We start from the raw sequence: 27615 nt of genomic DNA, 5'->3' as shown, positions 1-27615 counted from the left end.
GGACAGCCGGGGTCTCAGCCCATGCCTGATCCTATGTCGCAGAGGCCGTCAGGGTCTCAGAAGCGCCCACTATCCCAAATTGTTGACACAGATATCGACACGGATTCTGACTCCAGTGTTGATTGCGATGATGCAAAGTTACAGCCTAAATTGGCTAAAGCCACCTGTTATATGATTATAGCAATGAAGGATGTGTTGCACATCACAGAGGTAACCCCAGTCCCTGACAAGAGGGTTTATATGTATGGGGAAAAAAGGCAAGAGGTGACCTTTCCCCCTTCACATGAGCTAAATGAGTTATGTGAAAAGGCTTGAGAATTTCCAGATAAAAAACTGCAGATTTCCAAACGGATGCTTATGGCGTATCCTTTCCCGCCAACGGACAGGTTACGCTGGGATTCCTCCCCTAGGGTAGACAAAGTTTTACCAAGCTTATCCAAGAGGGTAGCCCTGCCGTCACAGGATACGGCCACCCTAAAAGATGGTGCGGATAGAAAGCAGGAGGGTACCCTGAAGTCCATTTATACACATTCAGGTACCTTACTAAGGGCGGCGATTGCGTTGGCCTGGATGTGTAGTGCTGTAGCAGCATGGACGGATACCTTATCTGAGGAACTTGATACCTTGGACAAGGATACTATATTACTGACCCTGGGGCATATAAAAGACGCTGTCCTATATATGAGAAATGCTCAAAGAGACATTAGCCTACTGGGCTCTAGAATAAATGCAATGTCGATTTCTGCCAGAAGGGTCCTGTGGACTCGGCAATGGACAGGCGATGCCGACTCAAAAAGGCACACGGAGGTTTTACCTTACAAGGGTGAGGAGTTGTTTGGGGAGGGTCTCTCGGACCTGGTCTCCACAGCTACGGCTGGGAAGTCATATTTTTTGCAATATGTTCCCTCACAACCTAAGAAAGCACCGTATTACCAAATGCAGTCCTTTCGATCACAAAAAGGCAAGAAAGTCCGAGGTGCGTCCTTTCTTGCCAGAGGCAGGGGTAGAGGAAAGAAGCTGCACAATACAGCTAGTTCCCAGGAACAGAAGTCCTCCCCGGCTTCCACTAAATCCACCGCATGACGCTGGGGCTCCACATGCGGAGCTAGGCCCGGTGGGGGCACGTCTCCGAAATTTCAGCCACAAGTGGGTTCACTCCCAGGTGGATCCCTGGGCTATAGAGATTGTGTCTCAGGGATACAAGCTGGAATTCGAAGAGATGCCCCCTCACCGTTACCTCAAATCGGCCCTGCCAGCTTCCCCCTTAGAGAGAGAAATAGTGTTAGCTGCAATTCACAAATTGTATCTTCAGCAGGTGGTGGTCAAGGTTCCCCTCCTTCAACAAGGAAGGGGTTACTATTCGACCATGTTTGTGGTACCGAAACCGGACGGTTCGGTCAGACCCATATTGAATTTAAAATCCCTGAACATATACCTGAAAAGGTTCAAGTTCAAGATGGAATCGCTCAGAGCGGTCATCGCAAGCCTGGAAGGGGGGGATTTTATGGTGTCTCTGGACATAAAGGATGATTACCTTCATGTCCCCATTTATCCACCTCATCAGGAGTACCTCAGATTTGTGGTACAGGATTGTCATTACCAATTCCAGACGTTGCCGTTTGGTCTCTCCACGGCACCGAGAATATTTACCAAGGTAATGGCGGAAATGATGGTGCTCCTGCGACGGCAAGGAGTCACAATTATCCCATACTTGGACGATCTCCTCATAAAGACGAGGTCCAGAGAGCAGTTGCTGATCAGCGTAGCACGCTCTTGGGAAGTGTTACAACAGCACGGCTGGATTCTAAATATTCCAAAGTCGCAGTTGATTCCTACGACGCGTCTGCCCTTCCTGGGCATGATTCTGGACACAGGCCAGAAGAGGGTTTATCTCCCGATGGAGAAGGCTCAGGAGCTCATGACACTGGTCAGAGACCAATTAAAACCAAAACAGGTGTCGGTGCATCACTGCACGCGAGTCCTGGGAAAGATGGTGGCATCATACAAGGCCATTCCCTTCGGCAGGTTCCATGCGAGGACCTTTCAATGGGATCTGTTGGACAAGTGGTCCGGATCACATCTACAAATGCATCGGCTGATCACCCTATCCCCCAGGGCCAGGATGTCTCTCCTGTGGTGGCTGCAGAGTGCTCACCTTCTCGAGGGCCGCAGATTCGGCATTCAGGACTGGGTCCTGGTGACCACGGACGCAAGCCTCCGAGGGTGGCGAGCAGTCACACAGGGAAGAAATTTCCAAGGTCTGTGGTCAAGTCAGGAGACTTGCCTTCACATCAATATCCTGGAACTAAGGGCCATATACAACGCCCTACGTCAAGCGGAGACCCTGCTTCGCGACCGATCGATGCTGATTCAGTTAGACAACATCACCGCAGTGGCTCATGTAAACCGCCAAGGCGGCACAAGGAGCAGGGTGGCGATGGCGGAAGCCACCAGAATTCTTCGCTGGGCGGAGAATCACGTAAGAGCACTGTCAGCAGTGTTCATTCCGGGAGTGGACAACTGGGAAGCAGACTTCCTCAGCAGGCACAACCTCCACCCGGGAGAGTGGGGACTACATCAAGAAGTCTTCACGCAGATTGCAAGTCGGTGGGAACTGCCACAAGTAGACATGATGGCATCCCGCCTCAACAAAAAGCTACAGAGGAATTGCGCCAGGTCAAGAGAGTCTCAGGCGATAGCTGTAGACGCACTAGTGACACCGTGGGTGTTCCAGTCGGTCTATGTATTTCCTCCTCTTCCTCTCATACCCAAGGTGCTGAGAATCATAAGAAGAAGAGGAGTGAGAACAATACTCATTGTTCCGGATTGGCCAAGAAGGACTTGGTATCCAGAGCTGCAAGAAATGCTCACAGAGGACCCATGGCCTCTGCCTCTAAGACAGGACTTGTTGCAACAGGGGCCCTGTCTGTTCCAAGACTTACCGCGGCTGCGTTTGACGGCATGGCGGTTGAACGCCGGATCCTAGCAGAAAAAGGCATTCCGGATGAGGTTATTCCTACGCTGATAAAGGCTAGGAAGGACGTGACGGCTAAACATTATCACCGTATATGGCGAAAATATGTTGCTTGGTGTGAGGCCAGGAATGCCCCTACGGAGGAATTCCAGCTGGGCCGTTTCCTTCACTTCCTACAGTCGGGAGTGACTTTGGGCCTAAAATTGGGTTCCATTAAGGTCCAGATTTCGGCCCTATCCATTTTCTTTCAAAAAGAACTGGCTTCTCTACCTGAAGTTCAGACGTTTGTAAAGGGAGTGCTGCATATTCAGCCCCCTTTTGTGCCTCCAGTGGCACCTTGGGATCTTAACGTGGTGTTGAGTTTCCTGAAGTCACACTGGTTTGAGCCACTTAAAACCGCGGAGTTAAAATTTCTCACGTGGAAGGTGGTCATGCTATTAGCCTTGGCTTCTGCTAGGCGTGTGTCAGAATTAGCGGCTTTGTCACATAAAAGCCCCTATCTGGTTTTCCATATGGACAGGGCAGAATTGCGGACCCGTCCGCAATTTCTGCCAAAAGTGGTGTCATCTTTTCATATGAACCAACCTATTGCGGTGCCTGTGGCTACTCGTGACTTGGAGGATTCCGAGTTACTAGATGTGGTCAGGGCTTTGAAGGTTTATGTAGCCAGAACGGCTAGAGTCAGGAAAACTGAGTCGCTGTTTATCCTGTATGCACCCAACAAGCTGGGTGCTCCTGCTTCAAAGCAAACTATTGCTCACTGGATCTGTAACACGATTCAGCAAGCTCATTCTGCGGCTGGATTGCCGCTGCCAAAATCAGTAAAAGCCCATTCCACAAGGAAGGTGGGCTCTTCTTGGGCGGCTGCAGAGTCATCCGCACTCTCCCGCCCGTTTGGGAGCTTTGGTATAATCCCCATGGTCCTTACTGAGTCCCCAGCATCCACTAGGACGTTAGAGAAAATAAGATTTTACTTACCGGTAAATCTATTTCTCGTAGTCCGTAGTGGATGCTGGGTGCCCGTCCCAAGTGCGGACTTCTTCTGCAATGCTTGTATATAGTTATTGCTTACATAAGGGTTATGTTATAGTTGCATCAGGGTTGATCGGATGCTCTGTTGTTGTTCATACTGTTAACTGGGTAAGTTTATCACAAGTTATACGGTGTGATTGGTGTGGCTGGTATGAGTCTTACCCTGGATTCCAAAATCCTTTCCTTGTACTGTCAGCTCTTCCGGGCACAGTTTCTCTTACTGAGATCTGGAGGAGGGACATAGAGGGAGGAGCCAGAGCACACCAGTATCCAAATTCTTTCTTAAAGTGCCCATGTCTCCTGCGGAGCCCGTCTATTCCCCATGGTCCTTACGGAGTCCCCAGCATCCACTACGGACTACGAGAAATAGATTTACCGGTAAGTAAAATCTTATTTTCTCTAACGTCCTAGAGGATGCTGGGGACTCCGTAAGGACCATGGGGATAGACGGGCACCGCAGGAGACATGAGCACTTTAAGAAAGACTTTGACTCTGGGTGTGCACTGGCTCCTCCCTCTATGCCCCTCCCCCAGACCTCAGTTTGATACTGTGCCCAGTGGAGACTGGGTGCATTTCAGGAGCTCTCCTGAGTTTCCTGTAAAGAAAGCATTTTTGTTAGGTTTTTTATGTTCAGAGAACCTGCTGGCAACAGACTCCCTGCATCGAGGGACTGAGGAGAGAGAAACAGACCCACTTCTCTGAGTTTCAGGGCTCTGTTTCTTAGGCTACTGGACACCATTAGCTCCAGAGGGATCGGTACGCAGGTCTCACCCTAGCCGTCCGTCCCAGAGCCGCGCCGCCGTCCTCCTCGCAGAGCCGGAAGATTGAAGCCTGGTGAGTATTGAGGAAAAGAACATCAGAGGCGGCAGAAGACACCTTGATCTGCATAGAGGTAACACACAGCACTGCAGCTGTGCGCCATTGCTTCCATTCACCTCACACACCTCGGTCACTGTAAGGGTGCAGGGCGCAGGGGGGGGGCGCCCTGGGCAGCAATATAAACCTCTCCTGTGGCATATATATATAGTAGATATTCGGCACTCACTTTAACATGAAAAAACAGCATGCCGGGTGCCATCCATAGTGAAACTTCACAGCATAAACAGGACAGAAATTGGCGGCACTCACGGACTTTTCAGAAGCTAAAGGACCACAAAAGCCTTCTAGCGCTTAACGTTTCGGTTTATTTCAACCGTCATCAGAAGCAATACACATCTTACAAAATAGGATTTTGGTACTTACCAGGTAAATCCTTTTCTTTGAATCCATAGGGGGCACTGGAGTACTCTTGGGATATGGACGGGCGGAGCCGAACAAAGGCACTGAATATTCAAATTTAGGACCCTCCCACCCCTCCATATCCCCGAGTACCTCAGTGTACTGTCTCAGTGTTTTTTACTGAGCGAACAGGAACGATATAGAGAGGTTGACAATGGAGAATACCTATAACATAACGGACAACAACAATGTTGACCCATAACCTTACTGTCAACTAAACAGTTGACACCATAACCGATAGAACTTTATAATTTGAACCAATCGGTGAAAATGTGTTACCATAAGCTCCTCTGAGCTTAATATCAATCAAGTAAAACTTGTTACCCTAAGCTCTCTTGAGCTTAAAACAACCCAGGTAAACTGCTCTGGGTGGGCGTCCAGTGCCCCCTATGGATTCAAAGAAAAGGATTTACCTGGTAAGTACCAAAATCCTATTTTCTTTTTCATCCACTAGGGGTCACTGGAGTACTCTTGGGACGTACCAAAGCTTCCCTCGTGGGCGGGAGAGCTGTTTGATACTTGTAACAGTAGGCAGCCCAAGGCTAGATGCTGATGGCGCCACCATTTATAACGTGTAAACGTGCACAAACATGGTGCACATGAAGGCTATATAGCCGCGTTTTAGACACTCCACGACCCACTGGGTCTGACATTCCCACAGAACCTGTGGGATGAGTTATTACTGACGTAGGCGATTGTAACCTAGCCTTAAGGTAAGCCTGACTTGTAGTCATCATTATTACCCAACTCGATAATGTCTGCTGAGAAACTGGCTAACCCCAGTTGGCAGTATCATAGAGAACAAACAACGTATTCATAACACGTACTGTTGACGTTCGGCACATATATAAACGCGTAATGCGTGTACCACATTCAGTTCTAGAATGTGCTGTCCACACAGGAACCCCTATTGGTACATTGATGTGAAGAATACGAAAGCGTGATTCGTCCGAAGATCTGCTTTGTCATGAGAAAACTGAAATACGGTGGCTTGGAATACAAGGCACCCAAATATGAAAACAAACCCTTGCCGAAGCCAAGGCTAGAAGAAAAAATTGTTTTCCAAAGTGAGAAACTTAATTCCCATTTGTTGAAAGGGTTCACAATATGAAACTGTAAGAAATCTGAACCCAACTTCAAGTCGCCTGGCGCTGTAGGTGGGATAAATAGAGTGTGAACTTTGATGACACCTTGTAGAAAGATGTGTACAGACGCAAATAGAAGCAAACGTCTTTGAAAATAAGTTTACCACACAGATACCTGCACTCTTCGTGCAGATCAACGCAGTTTTCCATCCCACCCCGTTTAACAGAATACGGGTTACTTGAAGGATGATGTTGGAACTTCCGAGGTTTACAACCTATGTAAGCACACGAAATTTTGTAAAAATGAGCTGCCTTAAACGGCTTACTATTTCGTAACATGGTTAGTATAACCGATACTGTAATGCTCAATTTCTTAAGAGGGCGGTCTGAACCCTCACCCCGTCAACCGCAGCTGCGGTACCTAGATAATAGGTACCTAGGGAACTATGGGTAAACTAACGTTCCCTGATGTAACAGGTTGGACGTATTATGAGCGGGCCAAGATCGTGTGCAAGTATTCCTTGAAAATTCGAGAAGCAACTTCTCCGAAACCCATGAGATACCACCAGTATGACTGTGACAAACTGTCTTATGATCCGTTTTGACAACGGAGAGAGCAGCGGAAAATGGTGGAGCCAGATACACGATGCTGAATGACCACATGAATGTGAGAGACTCCACCGCCACTGCCCTTGTGATCTGTTTTGTACACATACTGAACTTTCGTAATTGTGGCGAGATGCCATCATGTATACTTGAGGGTAACCCCCTTCTGTGGACTCACATATGAAACACCTCTAGATTTAATGTCCAGTTTTCAGGATCCAAATCCTGACGGGTGAGATCCTCTGTCTAACAGATGTCCACTCACATAATGATCTCTTGACATTTTCACATAATGGTGTTCTGAGTCATTGAGGATCTGAGTTACCTGCCGCATTGCCATGCGGCTACTTGGTTCTCACTGGTTGTTGTGTATGCAACTGCCGTTGCCTTGTTTGACTGCTTAAGGCCAGCGTGGGACATGCATCAAAAATTTACATGAAACTCATGGTTGTTCCTCTCCACCGAAATCTTTAGTAAAAGGCGAAAGATTTATTCGTTCTGAAGAGAAACCAGAGTATATACCTGGTCAGACTGAAAGCGAATTATGTATTGCATTGTAAAATGCCCAGAGTTCTAGGACATTTATCGACAGCAATCTGTCGTGTTTTAGAACCTTTGTTGCTAATTTTAACTACAAATCCTGACCCTCTGCGACTGTCGTCCAGAGTATATGCACCCTTTTCCCTCTGTGGGAAACGCGAGTGAAGGGTGGCGAACTAAATTGAAAACACATCGTTATTCGTAATAGGTGAATACACCAATGTACCGCTAGTGTGCGTGTTTTGCACTAATTACTAGACGTACATTTGTTATTGCTGGTGTAGTAGGTAAAAGTCTTTGATTTACCGTATTTATCATCTTACCTAGGCATTGACATCGTTTAGACGGAATTAGATGCGATTGTTTTCGAACTTGCTCTGCTACCGCAGTATACCTTAGTAGCGCAAGTTTAGAGGAACTTTGTTGAGACAGAGTTCGTATGTGAGATGAGCTATCATCCCAACATCACTTTTGGTAAACACCCAAAGCGATAAGCAACGGTAGACATGAAATGGTTAATGGTTGTGGCGAATTGCAAACGCTAAAACCTGTGATGAACAAACCGGAATGGGTATATACGCATTGCAAATGCCAGTATTTTGTGGCTCCAATATGCCAATACTACCCGCAGCAAATCCATTTTCAAACTGCAGTAAGTGATTTGTTGATTGCAACTGCGACGGAGCTGTATGGATTGGTTACCCCAACCAGAGGGGAATAAGCCACCCTGACTCTGCCTGTATTATAAAGACAGCTGAAACCCAGTAGAGACCAAATGGCTACCTGCCAATCCGTTCGACAGAGGCAGTCATGACCCTGTTGAAGTCTGGAAACCCCGCAAAGGTAACATGTAAAGACGCGCTCCCACAATTGGAAAAGAGGTCATCAACTACTGGCTTGCAGACCGTAGCGACCTGTCGTTACAAGGCGTGAGTGTTTGTATCACCGCCTTGAAACTGAAGTCTAAAGGGATTAAATGCCGGCACAAGAATTCCGTTTCGATTAACGGCTGAATATCAAATGTAGGACCAACAAGCTGTGGCCTTGTCGTGCTGAACTGGCGACGATGAAACGTCGTTAGAAGCTTTACAGATATACTCTGTAGCTTCTTTTAACCGTAATGTCTAGTGACCCAAATGTTTCATGGGTCTTTATGTTTGACACAGACGCATTTACCAATGTCGGATGGCGTCATATTGTAAACGATTAAATAGTGGTCAAAGTCTACTAAGTGGAACAATGGAGACATTGACTCCCTGTAATTTAGCAATGTATGTTCGCAACAACCCTGCACTATCTGAGTGCTGGTCTAATGAACCCTTCTCACTCGTGGTTATCGGTGTGAGATTTGACATAGAATCGTGCATTACATTATAAGACCAGTTAAATAAGCACTGTGGTACCCAAAGGGAATTCCTCTGGAAAACTGTCTTTTGTTAGAGCTGGCGGAATAACTTCCGAGACTCCGATGCCAATGGTATTTTTTTTGGTCTGTACTAGAGCCTTACTCGCTATGCAGACAGACACCCCAATAGGCCACGGACAGCCATTGCACGCCTTATGACGTTATCATGTCATATATATATATTGTATTGGTGAACAGCATAATAATATTAAACTCAAGGTTGATTCTCTCTACGGAAATCTTTAGTAAAACTAAAGATTTATTCGCTGTGAAGAAAAAACAGAGTAATCTTTATGTGAAAAGCAGTTCACATGGCCTATGAAACCCGAACCAAATTCCTACTAACCCCCCTACGCCTCTGGTGGCTTAGAGATGTAGGGCAGGAATGTTCTAGAATCATGTAGAAAAACAGTTTACATGGCTTACTTATGCCGATTAAAATTTCCCACTAACACCCCTGCGCCTCCAGTGGCTTAGAGATGTAGGGCAGGAATGTTCCAGAATCACAAACTGGAAAACAACAGGCAGCATGGTTAAAATGGCCCGTTTGCCATGCTGACCTTTCCGTATAGGTTATTATACAGTATAACCACAGGACGGTTACAACTGTTCTATGAATAAATATATATATAAGCTGATAGGCCATGATCACATCAGACATTAATATTAATATATTAATATAGGCTCCCTAGCTTTGTTAATAGCAGCCATTAATATAGGTTAAACTCTGAAAATCACAGCCAGTAATATAGTTCAATTATTACTGTCAGTATCGGTAACAAGCTTATATCTGTGATAGATATATATATAAATATATATATACCCAGCTGGTCATATATCCGCCAGCTTCCACCGTGCCTCTTCCCCCCCTATGATCATCTGCGGGAAGCCTGCACTTGTGATCGTCTCTGTAGTGAGACTGATGGGCGGCCGGACGTAGCTGGGCGGCCGTATATATATACCCAGTGTTGGAAGCCTGCCCTGGCATTTGCAGGCCGTGACGGAGCGGCGGTCATACTGGTACTAAGTATGGCTTACCTGCTGTGCAGCCGTACGGAGCCCAGTGTGCGGCAGGACGGACTGGCGGCTACCGGAGCGCTGGGACGGGCGGCCTGATGTCAGACGGAGCAGCTGCTTCGTATGAACTCCCCCTGCTGCGGCAGGAGGGAGCTTGGCGGCGACCGGAGCGCTGGGACGGGCGGCTTGATGTCCCCGTCTGTGTGATACATAGCGGCTGTTTAGCGTCGTCTGATCTCCCCCTGCTATGCGGCAGGACGGAGTTGGCGGCTGCCGGAGCACTGGGACGGCTTGTCTCCTCAGAAGGTAGTGGCTGTCTTGGCGGGTATGAGCTCCCCCTGCTGTGCGGCGGGACGGAGCTGTATTGTATTCACATTAACCCACACATAGCGGGGCGGCAGCCTGCGCTGACCGCCCCGCTCCCCAGCCTACCTTTCTGTAACTTCTGGCTGTGGCGGGACTTTCTGTATAAGCTCCGTCCAGCTTCAGTGGTGTGACTCATGGCTGCAACGGGGCTTCGTTGTGTAAGCTCCGTCAGCTCTGTAGTCCTTGTGACGCAGTCAGCTTCCAGTGATCTATTGGCTGCGACGGCTTTTTGCAAGCCCGTCCAGCTCTCTAGTCCTGGCTGCTGTTTGTAGAAGCAGTGCTGTCTGTGGCCGTGAGGGTGCTCTTTGTGAGGACCGACACGCCATGCTGTCTGTGGCTGTGAGGGTGCTCTTTGTGAGGACCGACACGCCATGCGCTGCCCGTGCAGCGGCACTATCCCGGACCCATGTTTTTTCAGAAACTGGGAAGGGATGTGCTAAGTTGTAAAAATAAAAATTAAAAATAAAATTTAAAAATAAAAATCCAAGTGTGGCTATACCACAAGCCGATGTTCGTGCTGTGAGCACCGAAAAAACACTGAGACAGTACACTGAGGTACTCGGGGATATGGAGGGGTGGGAGGGTCCTAAATTTGAATATTCAGTGCCTTTGTTCGGCTCCGCCCGTCCATATCCCAAGAGTACTCCAGTGACCCCTAGTGGATGAAAAAGAAATAGACATACCTTTATACACAAACAAATCACCACACGTGCATGAGCCCCGGGGGCGGATATCCGGTTGCGTCATCTCACACTGACAAGCCTGCCCAGCCGATGACGCTTCCCGGCTTCTGTGTACACCATCACCATGGAAACATCTACAGAATGCATGAAGAGATCCGGCTTCAATGTTACAAAATAACATGATACGTAACAGTATGACATAAAGCTGTAACAACTTCAGAATACTTATATACAACAATAGAATCCTTGTCAATCCCGATCAATCGAGACATACACGACGCAACCGGATATCCGCCCCCGGGGCTCCGGGGATCATGCACGTGTGGTGATATGTTTGTGTATAAAGGTATGTCTATTTGTAAGATGTGTATTGCTTCTGATGACGGTTGAAATAAACCGAAACGCTAAGCGCTAGAAGGCTTTTGTGGTCCTTTAGCTTCTGAAAAGTCCGTGAGTGCCGCCAATTTCTGTCCTGTGGCTTATATATATATATATATATACACACATGTACAGCTGGGTACTGTACATGTATATAAAGAGACCCCGCCATGTTATTGCGAAATTTGAGCGGGACAGAAGCCCGCCGCCGAGGGGGCGGGGCTTCTCCCTCAGCACTCACCAGCGCCATTTTTCTCCACAGCACCGCTGAGAGGAAGCTCTCCGGACTCTCCCCTGCTTAACACAAGGTGAAAGAAGGGTTTTAGAGTAGAGGGGGGGCACATAATTGGCGCATATACATAACAAAAGCGCTACTGGGTAAACATACTGTGTTTTCTCTAACATCCTAGAGGATGCTGGGGACTCCGTAAGGACCATGGGGAATAGACTGGCTCCGCAGGAGATAGGGCACTTTAAGAAAGCTTTGGATTCTGGGTGTGCACTGGCTCCTCCCTCTATGTCCCTCCTCCAGACCTCAGTTTTATACTGTGCCCAGAGGATGAAGGGTGCACTGCAGGGAGCTCTCTTGAGTTCTTTGCTACAGAAACATTTTTGTTTGGATTTTTACTTTTTTCACAGGGAGCACTGCTGGCAACAGGCTCCTTGCATCAAGGGACTGAGGAGAGAGGGGCAGACCTACTTAGCTGATAGGATCTGCTTCCTCGGCTACTGGACACCATTAGCTTCAGAGGAGGTGAACACAGGTTCGTCCTGGGCGTCCACCCCCGGAGGCACGCCGACGTTCTCCTCACAGAGCCAGAAGAACAGAAGCAAGAAGACGTCTCAGGCGGCAGAAGCCTTCAGCTTCACAGAGGTAACGCACAGCACTGCAGCTGTGCGTCATTGCTCCACATCACCTCACACACTCCGGTCACTGTATGGGTGCAGGGCGCAGGGGGGGCGCCCTGGGCAGCAATAATAACACCTCTTAGATGGCATATAGGTATATACATGTACAGCTGGGCACTGTACATGTATATAATTGAGCCCCCGCCATTTTACACGATTTTGAGCGGGACAGAAGCCTGCCGCCGAGGGGGCGAGGCTTCTCCCTCAGCACTCACCAGCGCCATTTCTCTCTCCACAGAACGCTGAGAGGAAGCTCCCCGGACTCTCCCCTGCTTACACACGGTGAAGGGAGTTTAAAAAGAGGGGGGGGGGGGCACATAATTGGCGGATAAAGTATAATACAGCGCTGCTGGGGAAAAGCATTCTGTGTTGGCCTCCAGGTTGTTGCGCTTGGGTGTGTGCTGGCATACTCGCTCTCTGTCTCTCCAAAGGGCCTTTCAGGGGATACTGTCTTCAGAAAAAGTTTCCCTGGGTGTGTGCAGTGTGTCGGTACGTGTGTGTCGACATGTTTGATGAGGAAGGCTCGCTTAATGTGGAGGGGGAGTGCTTGAATATCAGGTCGCCGTCGGCAACGCCGACACCGGACTGGGTGGATATGCTGAATGTCTTGAATGCAAATGTAAATCTCCTGCATAAAAGATTAGACAAAGCTGAAGCTAGGGATCAGTCAGGTAGCCAGTCCGTGCCTGTACCTGTGGTGCCAGGACCTTCAGGGTCTCAAAAGCGCCCCATATCCCAGGTCGCTGACACAGATACCGACACAGATACTGACTCTAGTGTCGACTATGAGGATGCAAAATTACAGCCGAAGGTGGCAAAAGGTATTAGGTACATGATTATTGCCATAAAAGAGGTTTTGCATATCACGGAGGAACCCCCTGTCCCTGACACGAGGGTTCACATGTATAAAGGGAAAAAGCCTGAGGTCACGTTTCCGTCCTCATTTGAGCAGCTAAGCGAATTATGCGAAAAGGCTTGGGAATCTCCGGATAGGAGACTCCATGTTCCCAAAAGGATTCTCATGGCGTATCCCTTTCCACAGAAGGATCGGATACGATGGGAATCTGCGCCTAAAGTAGACAAGGCGCTGACACGCTTATCCAAGAAGGTGGCACTGCCTTCTCCGGATACTGCTTCCCTCAAGGATCCTGCTGATCGCAAGCAGGAAATTACCATGAAACACATTTACACACATTCAGGAACTATAGTTAGGCCGGCCATGGCGTCGGCCTGGGTTTGTAGTGCTGTCGTGGCATGGGCAGACTCCTTATCTACGGAGATGGACACCTTAGATAGGGATACCATTCTAATGACCATGGAGCATATCAGAGATGCTGCCTTGTATATAAGGGATGCTCAGAGAGACATTTGTTTACTAAGCTCTAGAATAAACGCTATGTCTATTTCTGCTAGGCGGCACTTGTGGACCCGACAGTGGACGGGAGAAGCCGACTCAAAGCGGCATATGGAGTCATTGCCTTACAAGGGGGAGGAGTTGTTTGGAGAAGGCCTCTCGGACCTAGTCTCTACTGCTACAGCCGGTAAATCGAATTTTTTACCTTATGTTTCCCCGCAGCATTCTAAGCAGGTACCACATTATCAAATGCAGTCCTTTCGTTCCAATAAAAACAAGAAGGTACGAGGATCGTCCTTCGTTGCCAGAGGTAAAGGCAAGGGAAAAAAGCTGCACGCAGCTAGTTCCCAGGAGCAGAAGTCCTCCCCTACTTCCGCAAAGTCCACAGCATGACGCTGGGGCTTTCCGGGGGGGGGGGTCAGATCAAGTGGGGGCACGTCTTCGTCTTTTCAGCCACGTCTGGGTTCAATCACAGGTGGATCCCTGGGCAATAGAGATTGTTTCCCAGGGATACATACTGGAATTCGAAGACATGCCCCCTCGCCGGTTTTTCAAATCGGCTCTGCCGGCTTCCCCGTCAGAGAGGGAGCTAGTGTTAGCGGCAATTCACAAATTGTACATTCAACAGGTGATAATCAAGGTTCCTCATCTCCAGCAAGGAGAGGGTTATTATTCATCCCTGTTTGTGGTACCGAAACCGGACGGTTCGGTCAGACCCATTCTAAATCTAAAATCCCTGAACCTGTACTTGAAGAGGTTCAAGTTCAAAATGGAATCGCTCAGAATGGTCATCGCCAGCCTGGAGGGAGGGGATTGGATGGTGTCCCTGGACATAAAGGATGCGTACCTTCATGTTCCGATTTTCCCCCCTCACCAGGCGTTTCTGAGATTTGCAGTACAGGATTGTCACTACCAATTTCAGATGTTGCCGTTTGGTCTTTCCACGGCCCCGAGAATTTTCACCAAGGTAATGGCGGAAATGAAGGTGCTCCTGCGCAAGCAGGGAGTCACAATTATCCCGTACTTGGACGATCTCCTTATAAAGGCGAGATCTCGGGAGAAGTTGCTGGACGGCGTGTCTCTGTCCGTGAAGACGTTGCAGATGCACGGCTGGATTCTCAATTTACCGAAATCCCAGCTAGTACCTGCAACGCGTCTGACCTTTTTGGGCCTGATTCTAGACACAGACCAAAAAAGAGTTTTTCTTTCGGTGGAGAAGGCTCAGGAGCACATAGCCCTGGTCAGGAACCTTTTAAAAGCCAAAAAAGGTTTTGGTGCATCATTGCACAAAGGTTCTGGGGAAGATGGTGGCTTCATACGAGGCCATCCCCTTCGGCAGGTTCCATGCGAGGACTTTCCAATGGGACCTATTGGACAAATGGGCCGGGTCCCATCTACATATGCAGAAACGGATCACCCTGTCTCCCTGGGCCAGGGTATCTCTCCTGTGGTGGCTGCACAGTGCTCACCTCCTAGAGGGTCGCAGGTTCGGCATTCAGGACTGGATCCTGGTGACCACGGACGCGAGCCTCCGAGGTTGGGGGGCTGTCACACTGGGTAGAAATTTCCAAGGTCTCTGGTCAAGCCTAGAGACTTGTCTCCACATCAGTGTCCTGGAGTTAAGGGCCATTTACAACGCCCTACGCCAGGCGGAGGAGTGGCTTCAGAATAAACCGGTTCTGATTCAGTCGGACAATATCACGGCAGTGGCTCATGTAAACCGCCAAGGCGGCACAAGGAGCAGAGTGGCCATGGCAGAGGCGACCAGGATTATGCGCTGGGCGGAAGGCCATGTAAGCGCACTATCAGCAGTGTTCATCCCGGGGGTGGACAACTGGGAGGCGGACTTCCTCAGCAGGCACGACCTGCATCCGGGAGAGTGGGGACTTCAACAAGAATTCTTCACACAGATCGTGGATCGGTGGGGACTGCCTCAAATAGACATGATGGCGTCCCGTCTCAACAACAAGCTAAAGAGGTATTGCGCCAGGTCAAGAGACCCTCAGGTGGTAGCGGTAGACGCTCTGGTGACACCATGGGTGTTCAGATCGGTCTATGTGTTTCCTCCTCTGCCTCTCATACCCAAGGTGTTGAGATTAATAAGACTAAGAAGGGTCAGAACAATTCTCATTGTTCCAAATTGGCCAAGGAGGACTTGGTATCCGGATCTGCAAGAGTTGCTCACAGAAGATCCGTGGCCTCTTCCTCTAAGTCTGGACCTGCTGCAGCAGTGGCCCTGTCTGTTCCAAGACTTACCGCGGCTGCGTTTGACGGCATGGCGGTTGAACGCCAGATCCTAGCTGAAAAAGGGATTCCGGAGGAGGTCATTCCTACCCTGATCAAGGCTAGGAAGGATGTGACATCGAAACATTATCACCGTATATGGCGGAAATATGTTTCTTGGTGTGAGGCCAGAGCTGCTCCTACGGAGGAGTTCCATTTGGGCCGTCTGCTTCACTTCCTTCAAACGGGAGTGAATTTGGGCCTAAAATTAGGGTCCATAAAGGTCCAAATTTCGGCCTTATCCATTTTCTTTCAAAAAGAATTGGCTTCTCTTCCTGAAGTACAGACTTTTGTGAAGGGAGTGCTGCATATTCAGCCTCCCTTTGTACCTCCGGTGGCGCCTTGGGATCTTAACGTGGTATTAAGTTTCCTCAAGTCACCTTGGTTTGAACCACTCAAAACAGTGGAGTTGAAATACCTCACTTGGAAAGTGGTCATGTTGTTGGCGTGTTTCGGAATTAGCGCCTTTATCATATAAAAGCCCATACATGATTTTTCACGTGGATAGGGCAGAGTTGGGGACTCGTCCTCAATTTCTGCCCAAGGTGGTCTCATCTTTTCATATGAACCAACCTATTGTCGTGCCTGTGGCTACACGGGACTTGGAGGACTCCGAGTCCCTGGATGTGGTCAGGGCTTTGAAGATTTACGTGACCAGAACAGCTAGGATCAGGAAGACTGAAGCTCTGTTTGTTCTGTATGCGGCCAACAAGGTTGGCGCTCCTGCTTCAAAGCAGACAATTGCTCGCTGGATCTGTAACACGATTCAGCAGGCGCATTCTACGGCAGGATTGCCATTGCCTAAATCTGTTAAGGCCCATTCCACTAGGAAGGTGGGCTCTTCTTGGGCGGCTGCCCGAGGGGTCTCGGCACTACAACTGTGCCGAGCTGCTACTTGGTCGGGGTCAAACACCTTTGCAAAGTTCTATAAGTTTGATACCCTGGCTGAGGAGGACCTCCTGTTTGCTCAATCGGTGCTGCAGAGTCATCCGCACTCTCCCGCCCGTTTGGGAGCTTTGGTATAATCCCCATGGTCCTTACGGAGTCCCCAGCATCCTCTAGGACGTTAGAGAAAATAGGATTTTACTTACCGGTAAATCTATTTCTCGTAGTCCATAGAGGATGCTGGGCGCCCGTCCCAAGTGCGGACTTCTTCTGCAAGACTTGTATATAGTTATTGCTTACATAAGGGTTATGTTATAGTTGGTCGGTCTTCAACCGAGGCTATGTTACTTGTTCATACTGTTAACTGGGTAGTTTATCACAAGTTATACGGTGTGATTGGTGTGGCTGGTATGAATCTCGCCCTTAGGTTACATAAATCCTTTCCTCGTACTGTTCATATCCTCTGGGCACAGTTTCTCTAACTGAGGTCTGGAGGAGGGACATAGAGGGAGGAGCCAGTGCACACCCAGAATCTAAAGCTTTCTTAAAGTGCCCTATCTCCTGCGGAGCCCGTCTATTCCCCATGGTCCTTACGGAGTCCCCAGCATCCTCTACGGACTACGAGAAATAGATTTACCGGTAAGTAAAATCCTATTTTTTCCTGGGTCATACAGCGCTGGGGTGTGTGCTGGCATACTCTCTCTCTGTCTCTCCAAAGGGCCTGGTGGGGAACCTGTCTTCAGAAAAGAGCTTCCCTGTGTGTGTGTGGTGTGTCGGTACGCATGTGTCGACATGTATGAGATTGAAGGCTCACCTAAGAAGGAGGGGGAGTGTATGAATGTTAGGTCTCCGTCGGCGGTGCCGACACCTGACTTGATGGATATGTGGAATGTTTTAAGTGCTAATGTTAATTTATTGCACAAAAGATTAGACAAAGCTGAAGCTGGGGTACAGTCAGGGAGTCAACCCATGCCTGTCCCAATGTCGCCTGGACCTTCGGGGTCTCAGAAGCGCCCACTATCCCAAATAGTTGACACAGATACCGATACGGATTCAGACTCCAGTGTCGACTACGATGATGCAAAATTACAGCCAACGGTGGCTAAATGTATTCGATATATGATTATCGCAATAAAAGATGTTTTGCATATCACTGAGGAACCCCCTGTCCCTGACACGAGGGTACACATGTATAAGGGAAAGAAACCTGAGGTCACCTTTCCCTCATCACATGAGCTGAACGAATTATGCGAAAAAGCGTGGGAAACTCCAGACAAAAAACTGCAGATTCCCAAAAGGATTCTAATAGCGTATCCTTACCCGTCGCAGGACAGAATCCGGTGGGAATCCTCCCCTAGGGTAGACAAAGCTTTGACGCGCTTATCAAAAAAGATAGCGCTTCCATCCCAAGATACGGCTACCCTCAAGGATCCTGCTGACCGCAAGCAGGAGGTTACCTTGAAGTCCATTTACACACATTCTGGTACGTTACTCAGACCGGCTATTGCGTCGGACTGGGTTTGTAGTGCTGTAGCAGCATGGACAGATTCCTTATCAGCGGATATTGAGACCCTTGATAAGGATACCATTTTAATGACCCTAGGGTATATAAAAGATGCTGTCTTATATATGAGGGATGCTCAAAGAGACATTAGTTTACTGGGTTCCAGGATAAACGCTGTCTATTTTTGCTAGGCGTGTCTTATGGACCCGACAGTGGTCAGGTGATGCCGACTCCAAGAGACATATGGAGTTGTTGCCTTACAAGAATTGTTTGGAGAGGGCCTCTCGGACCTCGTCTCCACGGCTACGGCAGGTAAGTCGAATTTTTTGCCATATATTCCCTCACAATCTAAGAAAGCGCCTCATTATCAAATGCAGTCCTTTCGTTCCAATAAAAGCAAGAGAGTACGTGGATCGTCCTTTCTTGCCAGAGGTAAGGGCAGAGGTAAAAAGCTGCACAACACAGCTAGTTCCCAGGAACAGAAGTCCTCCCCGGCCTCTGCAAAATCCACCGCATGACGCTGGGGCTCCCCTGAGGGAGTCCGCCCCAGTGGGGGCACGTCTTCGACTGTTCAGCCACATCTGGGTTCACTCACAGGTGGATCCCTGGGCAATAGAAATTGTTTCCCAGGGTTACAAGCTGGAATTCGAAGAGGTGCCTCCTCGCCGGTTTTTCAAATCGGCCCTACCGACTTCCCCCATGGAAAGGGAGATAGTGTTACATGCGATTCGCAAATTGTGTCTTCAACAAGTGGTGGTAGAGGTTCCCCTGCTTCAAAGAGGGAAGGGGTACTACTCAACTCTGTTTGTGGTCCCGAAACCGGACGGTTCGGTCAGACCCATTTTGAATTTAAAATCCCTGAACCTTTACTTAAAACGGTTCAAGTTCAAGATGGAATCGCTCAGAGTGGTCATCGCCAGCCTGGAAGGGGGAGATTTTATGGTATCTCTGGACATAAAGGATGCATACCTGCATGTTCCCATATATCCTCCTCATCAGGCGTACCTGAGATTTGCGGTACAGGATTGTGATTACCAATTTCAGACGTTGCCGTTTGGGCTTTCCATGGCCCCAAGAATTTTCACCAAGGTAATGGCGGAAATGATGGTGCTCCTGCGCAAACAGGGTGTCACAATTATCCCGTACTTGGACGATCTCCTCATAAAAGCGAGATCACGGGAGAAGTTGCTGAACAGCGTATCACTTTCACTGACTGGGTTACAGCGACACGGCTGGATTATCAATATTCCAAAGTCGCAGCTGAATCCTACAACTCGTCTGCCCTTCTTGGGCATGATCCTGGACACAGACCAGAGGAAGGTTTTTCTTCCGACAGAAAAAGCGCAGGAACTCCTGACTCTAGTCATGAACTTGTTGAAGCCAAAACAAGTGTCAATACGTCATTGCACTCAAGTCCTGGGAAAAATGGTGGCGACATACGAAGCCATTCCCTACGGCAGATTCCATGCAAGGACCTTCCAATGGGACCTATTGGACAAATGGTCCGGGTCACATCTGCAAATGCATCAGCTGATCACCCTGTCCCCCAGGGCCAGAGTATCTCTCCTGTGGTGGCTGAAAAGTGCTCACCTTCTAGAGGGCCGCAGGTTCGGCATTCAGGACTGGATCCTGGTGACCACGGACGCGAGCCTCCGAGGTTGGGGAGCAGTCACACAGGGAAGAAATTTCCAAGGCCTTTGGTCAAGTCAAGAGACTTGTCTTCACATCAACATCCTGGAACTAAGGGCCATATACAACGCCCTACGTCAAGCGGAGATCTTACTTCGCGATCGACCAGTTCTGATCCAGTCAGACAACGTCACCGCAGTAGCTCATGTAAACCGCCAAGGCGGCACAAGGAGCAGAGTGGCAATGGTGGAAGCCACCAGAATTCTTCGCTGGGCGGAGAATCATGTAAGCGCTCTGTCAGCAGTGTTCATTCCGGGAGTGGACAACTGGGAAGCAGACTTCCTCAGCAGGCACGACCTGCATCCGGGAGAGTGGGGACTTCATCAAGAAGTCTTCGCGCAGATTGCAAGTCGGTGGGGACTGCCCCAAATAGACATGATGGTGTCCCGTCTCAACAAAAAGCTACAAAGGTATTGTGCCAGGTCAAGAGACCCTCAGGCGATAGCTGTGGACGCCCTAGTGACACCGTGGGTGTTCCAGTCGGTCTATGTGTTTCCTCCTCTTCCTCTCATACCCAAGGTGTTGAGGGTAATAAGAAAAATAGGAGTGAGAACAATACTCATTGTTCCGGATTGGCCACGAAGGACCTGGTATCCGGATCTGCAGGAAATGCTCACAGAAGATCCGTGGCCTCTTCCTCTAAGGCAGGACCTGTTACAACAAGGTCCCTGTCTGTTCCAAGACTTACCGCGGCTGCGTTTGACGGCATGGCGGTTGAACGCCGGATCCTAGCAGAAAAAGGTATTCCGGATGAGGTTATTCCTACGCTAATAAAGGCTAGGAAGGACGTGACATCTAAACATTATCACCGAATATGGCGAAAATATGTTTCTTGGTGTGAGGCCAGGAATGCTCCTACGGAAGAATTCCATCTAGGCCGTTTTCTTCACTTCCTACAAACTGGAGTGGATTTGGGCCTAAAATTAGTCTCCATTAAAGTTCAGATTTCGGCCTTATCCATTTTCTTTCAAAAGGAATTGGCCTCTTTACCTGAAGTACAGACTTTTGTGAAGGGAGTACTGCATATTCAACCTCCTTTTGTACCTTCGGTGGCGCCTTGGGACCTTAACGTGGTGTTAAGTTTCCTTAAGTCACATTGGTTTGAACCACTTAAAACAGTGGAGTTTAAATATCTCACTTGGAAGGTGGTCATGTTGTTAGCCTTGGCTTCGGCTAGGCGAGTTTCGGAATTGGCGGCTTTATCACATAAAAGCCCCTATCTGGTTTTCCATATGGATAGAGCGTAATTGCGGACCCGTCCTCAATTCCTACCTAAGGTGGTCTCATCCTTTCATATGAACCAACCTATTGTCGTGCCTGTGGATACACGTGACTTGGAGGATTCTGAGTCCCTGGATGTGGTTAGGGCTTTGAAAGTTTACGTGGCCAGAACGGCTAGGATCAGAAAAACATAAGCACTGTTTGTCCTGTATGCAGCCAACAAGGTTGGCGGCCCTGCTTCAAAGCAGACTATTGCTCGCTGGATCTGTAACACGATTCAGCAGGCGCATTCTACGGCAGGATTGCCGTTACCGAAATTCCACTAGGAAGGTGGGCTCGTCTTGGGCGGCTGCCCGAGGGGTCTCGGCACTACAGCTGTGCCGAGCTGCTACTTTATCGGGGTCAAACACCTTTGCAAAGTTCTATAAGTTTGATACCCTGGCTGAGGAGGACCTCCTGTTTGCTCAATCGGTGCTGCAGAGTCATCCGCACTCTCCCGCCCGTTTGGGAGCTTTGGTATAATCCCCATGGTCCTTACGGAGTCCCCAGCATCCTCTAGGACGTTAGAGAAAATAAGATTTTAAACCTACCGGTAAATCTTTTTCTCGTAGTCCGTAGTGGATGCTGGGCGCCCGTCCCAAGTGTGGACTACTTCTGCAAGACTTGTATATAGTTATTGCTTACATAAGGGTTATGTTATAATTTCATCGGTTTTGGACCGATGATATGTTGTTTTTTCATACTGTTAACTAGATAGTATATCACAGGTTATACGGTGTGATTGGTGTGGCTGGTATGAATCTTGCCCTTGGATTAACAAAAATCCTTTCCTCGTACTGTCCGTCTCCTCTGGGCACAGTTTCTCTAACTGAGGTCTGGAGGAGGGGCATAGAGGGAGGAGCCAGTGCACACCCAGAGTCAAAGTCTTTCTTAAAGTGCCCATGTCTCCTGCGGAGCCCGTCTATCCCCATGGTCCTTACGGAGTCCCCAGCATCCTCTACGGACTACGAGAAAAAGATTTACCGGTAGGTTTAAAATCTTATTTTCTGAATTGTGAATAAGTTACTTTTGGCCTAGGAGTGCCGTGAAAATGATTCTGATACTCTAGGGTGCCTTGCTTCAGTCTGGGAACCACTGGTATAACTACTTAACAGCATGATAAATGTCCATCACTGTGGCTCCCCAGTTGTAGGAGAATAGTCCTTACCCCTTCTTAGCCATAGTACAGACCTCTTCTCCTGTAAACAGAAAATATTTCAGCACGGCTATATAACGCACTAATGATTGGCATCAGGGTACAGCTATAATCACAGGGAACAATGGTGTGCCTATAAACACAATTGTCTTTATTCTCTGTTTATAATAACATGGCTACACAGGTAAGCTTTGTTATTGGGATAACGTCCCCTACTAGACTTCCCTCACACAGAACGAGCCCCTACTGGGCTTTGCCAACACTCAATCAAAATAATGTCAATGGCACACCCACCCTGCCCCAGGACTCAGACCAGAGACTTATTAACATGCCACATCCTGTCTCAAAGAATCACCCAAAAGCATGCTCTGGGCATCAAGCATCCAAAATACAGTAAATCCATATCTTTATTACATTTTATGTATTTATAGATTACATATTCCCAATATGCCATCAATATAAATAAATGTGTACCGTTTATTTCTTCACATTTTCATGTGAAGCAAGACTGATCTATCCATGTTTTACACGTGTAGTGTATGTTCTATTTTCCTAGATAAAATATATTTCTTGTAGAGTTAACATTATCTGTTCAGTTCTGAGGGGAGATGTATTAAGTGCACCGGAAGCCACTTTGCGCAAAATGCATGTTGCGTTTGCCTATAGATAAATTTTATTGCTGTATACATGTTTTTTTTTTTCCTTTTTGATGCAGAATCCATGCTATATTTAGATGGAAGACGTCATTTTAATGCCGCCGTGCAAAGTAGAAATGGTCAGAGCCACAGCTTGTAAACCACCTGCGCCACTCTACAGATCTTACCAGGATTGCAGCATGGAAAAAACTTTGGGGGTAATTCAGAGTTGATCGCAGCAGCAAATTTGTTAGGAGTTGGGCAAAACCATGGGGGTAATTCCAAGTTGATCGCAGCAGGATTTTTGATAGCAATTGGGCAAAACCATGTGCACTGCAGGGGGAGGCAGATATAACATTTGCAGAGAGAGATAGATTTGGGTGGGTTATTTTATTTCTGTGCATGGTAAATACTGGCTGCTTTATATTTACACTGCAAAATAGATTGCAGCTTGAACACACCCCACCGAAAATCTAACTCTCTCTGCACATGTTATATATGCCTCCCCTGCAGTGCACATGGTTTTGCCCAATTGCTAACATAAATCCTGCTGTGATCGACTTGGAATTACCCCCCATGTGCACTGCAGGGGGGCAGATATAACATGCAGAGAGAGTTAGATTTGGGTGGGTGTGTTCAAACTGAAATCTAAACTGCAGTGTAAAAATAAAGCAGCCAGTATTTACCCTGCACAGAAACAAAATAACCCACCCAAATATATATCTCTCTGCAAATGTTATATCTGCCCCCTCTGCAGTGCACATGGGGGTAATTCCAAGTTGATCGCAGCAGGAATTTTGTTAGCAGTTGGGCTAAACCATGTGCACTGCAGGGGAGGCAGATATAACATGTGCAGAGAGAGTTAGATTTGGGTGGGGTGTGTTCAATCTGCAATCTATTTTGCAGTGTAAAAATAAAGCAGCCAGTATTTACCCTGCACAGAAATAAAATAACCCACCCAAATCTAACTCTCTCTGCACATGTTATATCTGCCTCCCCTGCAGTACACATGGTTTTGCCCAACTGCTAAAAAATGTCCTGCTGCGATCAACTTGGAATTACCGCCCTTGTTCCTAAAGAGAGAACACGCACACATAAGAGAGCGCAATGCCTTCCAGTCTGAGTGCGATATTGTATATTCATGCTTCATTATGTAGGAATATTACAAAATGTATTCCATTTTTTTTCCCAAAAAACAAAAGTCAGCGTTTGTAGAAACCAAAACATTTTCTATATCTGAATGTTTTCCTGTCATTCATCATTGTTGTGTTTTTCAAATGACATAGGTTGTTTTATAAAATTAGATCTGTTTCAGAACAACTGTAGGTGCAGCCATTAGTTCTGTTCTGTATATTCTTGATGCAGAGTTGCTTGTACAGTACCTCCTGGTATAGTTCTTCAGATAATGGGGGTAATTCTGAGTTGATCGCAGCAGGAACTTTGTTAGCAGTTGGGCAAAACCATGTGCACTGCAGGGGAGATAGATATAACATGTGCAGAGAGAGATAGATTTGGGTGGGGTGTGTTCAATCTGCAATCTAATTTGCAGTGTAAAAATAAAGCAGCCAGTATTTACCCTGCACAGAAACAAAATAACCCACCCAAATCTAACTCTCTCTGCACATGTTATATCTGCCCCCCCCCCCCCCCCCCTGCAGTGCACATGGTTTTGCCCAACTGCTACAAAATTTCCTGTGCGATCAACTTGGAATTACCCCCATTGTGTAGTTGCTCAAACAATGCGTTAGCTCAGGGGTGGGTAACCTCCGGCCCACGGGCCTTATCCGGCTCGGACAGGCATTTTGGCCAGCCCGGAGGCAGCTGCTGAGTGTAAAGCCTACAGCGCTTTTTCACACGCTACAGGTAGCGACGGACTCACTTTTTAAAAATGAGCGGGTCCTACAGGACGCGCTGTCAGAGTCCTGAAATGGTATTGGATGAGGCGCACAATTTTTGGACTTTTTCATACTTTACGATCCACGCGGACTACAATTGGGAAAGGTAACCTTGGCCGAGCGCAGCGAGGCACCTTGCCCGAATTGAGCCATGCGAGGGGACACGGTGCACTAATTGGGGTTCCCGGTCACATTACGAAGAAAATGACACCAAAAAAAGTCCAAAAACTCATGTCGACATTTTCACCTGTCGACCTAATGCCCATGTTGACCTTCAGTGGTCGACCTAATGACTGTTGGGTCGACACAACTTAGGTCAACGACCCATACCCGTCATTATGTGGTAAGTGAAGTGCAGTAAAGTATAGGCGGGATGTGAATGTAGCAGGCTCCATTACTAGGAAGGTATAGCGGAATATATCATGTACATACTCCTACTGAACCTGCAAGTTTTTGATATGTACAAGAAGATGAGATGGATGGAAGCGACCCTGTGCTGTAAGCCAAGTCTATGAGCTGCCATGTGCAGACCAATCACATTGACAATGCATGTGGATATTTTACCATAAGATTCTGCACATTGGCAAGTGGTCTAGGCACTTCGCTCTGCCTGGAAATACTCATTTACTTTTATTAACATTTATATAACATTTGTATAGCGCACACATATTCCACAGCACTTTACAGAGAATGGGGGTCATTCCGACCTGATCGCTCGCAAGCTATTTTTAGCACTGCTGCGATCAGGTAGTCGTCGCCTACAGGGGAGGGGGTAATGGCTGGGCAGGGCTACACACGCTTGTGCAGAGAGTCTCTGTATAGCTCAGGACTTACCCGTTGCGATGAACCAGGACGGAACTGACGTCAGGATCCCTCCCTGGAACCGGCCGGGCACGCCTGCGTTCGCACGGACACTCCCTGAAAACGGTCAGTTGACGCCCACGAACGGCTTCTTCCTGTCAATCTTCTTGTGATCGCCGGTGCGATCGCTTTCGTTAGATCTGCTGCTCCCTGGTGACGGCCGGGCCGTCGCCACGGAGCGACGCGCCTACGTATTGCGACCCATGCGCAGGCGCACTTCAGACCTGATGGCACCACTGCGAAAAACTGCAGCGTGCGATCAGGTCTGAATGAGGGCCAATATTTCACTTGTTCACATTTGTCCCTGCTCCTGTGCAGCTAACAATCTATGCTCCCTAGCACATGGACAGAGACGTGTTTATTTTTATTGTCAGAAGCCAATTAACCTACCGGTATGTTTTTGGGGGACGGTATCAGGATCCTGACACTTTGGATGCTGGTGGTCAGAATACCGACAACAGCTTCCTGACGTGAAGGATCCCTACACCTGTAAGGTAAGTACCCTAACCCTCCCTGGTGGTGCCTAACTCTCCCCCCCCTCCCCGGCGTCTGTATTCTGAGCAGTGGCGGGATCCTGAACAGTGAGATCCAAACTGGATCCTGTTTTTGAGGTGTGGAAGGAAACTTCAGCATGCAGAATAATTTCATTGAAACAATGGGAAAACATAAAAACCAGGCCGTTTGGTCATGACCAGGAATTGAACGCATGACTTAATTACTGTGAGGTTATAACGCTAATTTGCCTGTAGACTGAAGACCAAGCTACATAAACTTTCTTAGAGCCATAAGGAGAACTTTATATTTTGAGGTTTTGCTTTACCAAGGCATTACAGAGAACATAGGCCCTCATTCCGAGTTGTTCGCTCGGTATTTTTCATCGCATCGCAGTGAAAATCCGCTTAGTACGCATGCGCAATGTTCGCACTGCGACTGCGCCAAGTAACTTTACTATGAAGATAGTATTTTTACTCACGGCTTTTTCTTCGCTCCGGCGATCGTAATGTGATTGACAGGAAATGGGTGTTACTGGGCGGAAACACGGCGTTTCAGGGGCGTGTGGCTGAAAACGCTACCGTTTCCGGAAAAAACGCAGGAGTGGCCGGGGAAACGGTGGGAGTGCCTGGGCGAACGCTGGGTGTGTTTGTGACGTCAACCAGGAACGACAAGCACTGAACTGATCGCACAGGCAGAGTAAGTCTGGAGCTACTCTGAAACTGCTAAGTAGTTAGTAATCGCAATATTGCGAATACATCGGTCGCAATTTTAAGAAGCTAAGATTCACTCCCAGTAGGCGGCGGCTTAGCGTGTGTAACTCTGCTAAATTCGCCTTGCGACCGATCAACTCGGAATGAGGGCCATAGATCGGGGAAGGGAGATGACGAAATCACCCATCGTACACTGACAAGGCGAAAATCATCTGGTGCTTATTATTTACCCACAATACTGACTCAATGGCTTATTGCGCTGTTCAATTTCTTAGAAGTTTGTTCTCACACATTGATACTCTAACGCTTTCCATTTGAACCCTATAGCCAACATGTCTTATCCTAGAACTGACAGGCGCGATGGACACAGATAATGGAGTTCAGATGCCTTTTCCTAGATGGCATAGTCTGACCAATGGTCACATGAAATTAAACAAGTTATTAAGAAATCACACTCATCTTTTCTACTGAAATAAAAGGAGCCTATATAGGGGTATATTCACGAAGCAGTGAAAAGTGTGGAGATGTGAGCCAATGGAGAAGGTTCCCATAGCAACCCATCAACTGCTACGTGTAATTTCATAGAATGCATTTTAGAAATGTTACCTCAACACT

The 27615-nt window shown here is 48.0% G+C and overlaps 1 protein-coding gene, 1 non-coding gene and 1 pseudogene across 2 annotated transcripts in view; 1 reads left to right on the top strand and 2 right to left on the bottom strand.

Annotated features, from left to right (window-relative positions):
* The window catches only part of ACOT9 (acyl-CoA thioesterase 9), a 144242-nt gene extending 119882 nt beyond the window's left edge, over positions 1-24360 (top strand). The window contains exon 16 of the mRNA XM_063956227.1: positions 23120-24360. Coding sequence (XP_063812297.1) covers positions 23120-23199 — 80 coding nt within the window. The 3' untranslated portion in view covers positions 23200-24360. The remainder of the gene's footprint in view (positions 1-23119) is intronic.
* On the bottom strand, positions 7377-7493 carry LOC135054106 (U5 spliceosomal RNA). Its single transcript, XR_010243358.1, has one exon. It is a non-coding gene; the product is annotated as a U5 spliceosomal RNA (small nuclear RNA).
* LOC135054189 (U5 spliceosomal RNA) lies at positions 9101-9208 on the bottom strand (annotated as a pseudogene).
* Positions 24361-27615: the final 3255 nt, after the last annotated feature.

Source organism: Pseudophryne corroboree, chromosome 2 (assembly GCF_028390025.1).
Source record: "Pseudophryne corroboree isolate aPseCor3 chromosome 2, aPseCor3.hap2, whole genome shotgun sequence".
Taxonomy (NCBI): domain Eukaryota; kingdom Metazoa; phylum Chordata; class Amphibia; order Anura; family Myobatrachidae; genus Pseudophryne; species Pseudophryne corroboree.
This window is presented reverse-complemented; position numbering and strand designations above follow the sequence as displayed.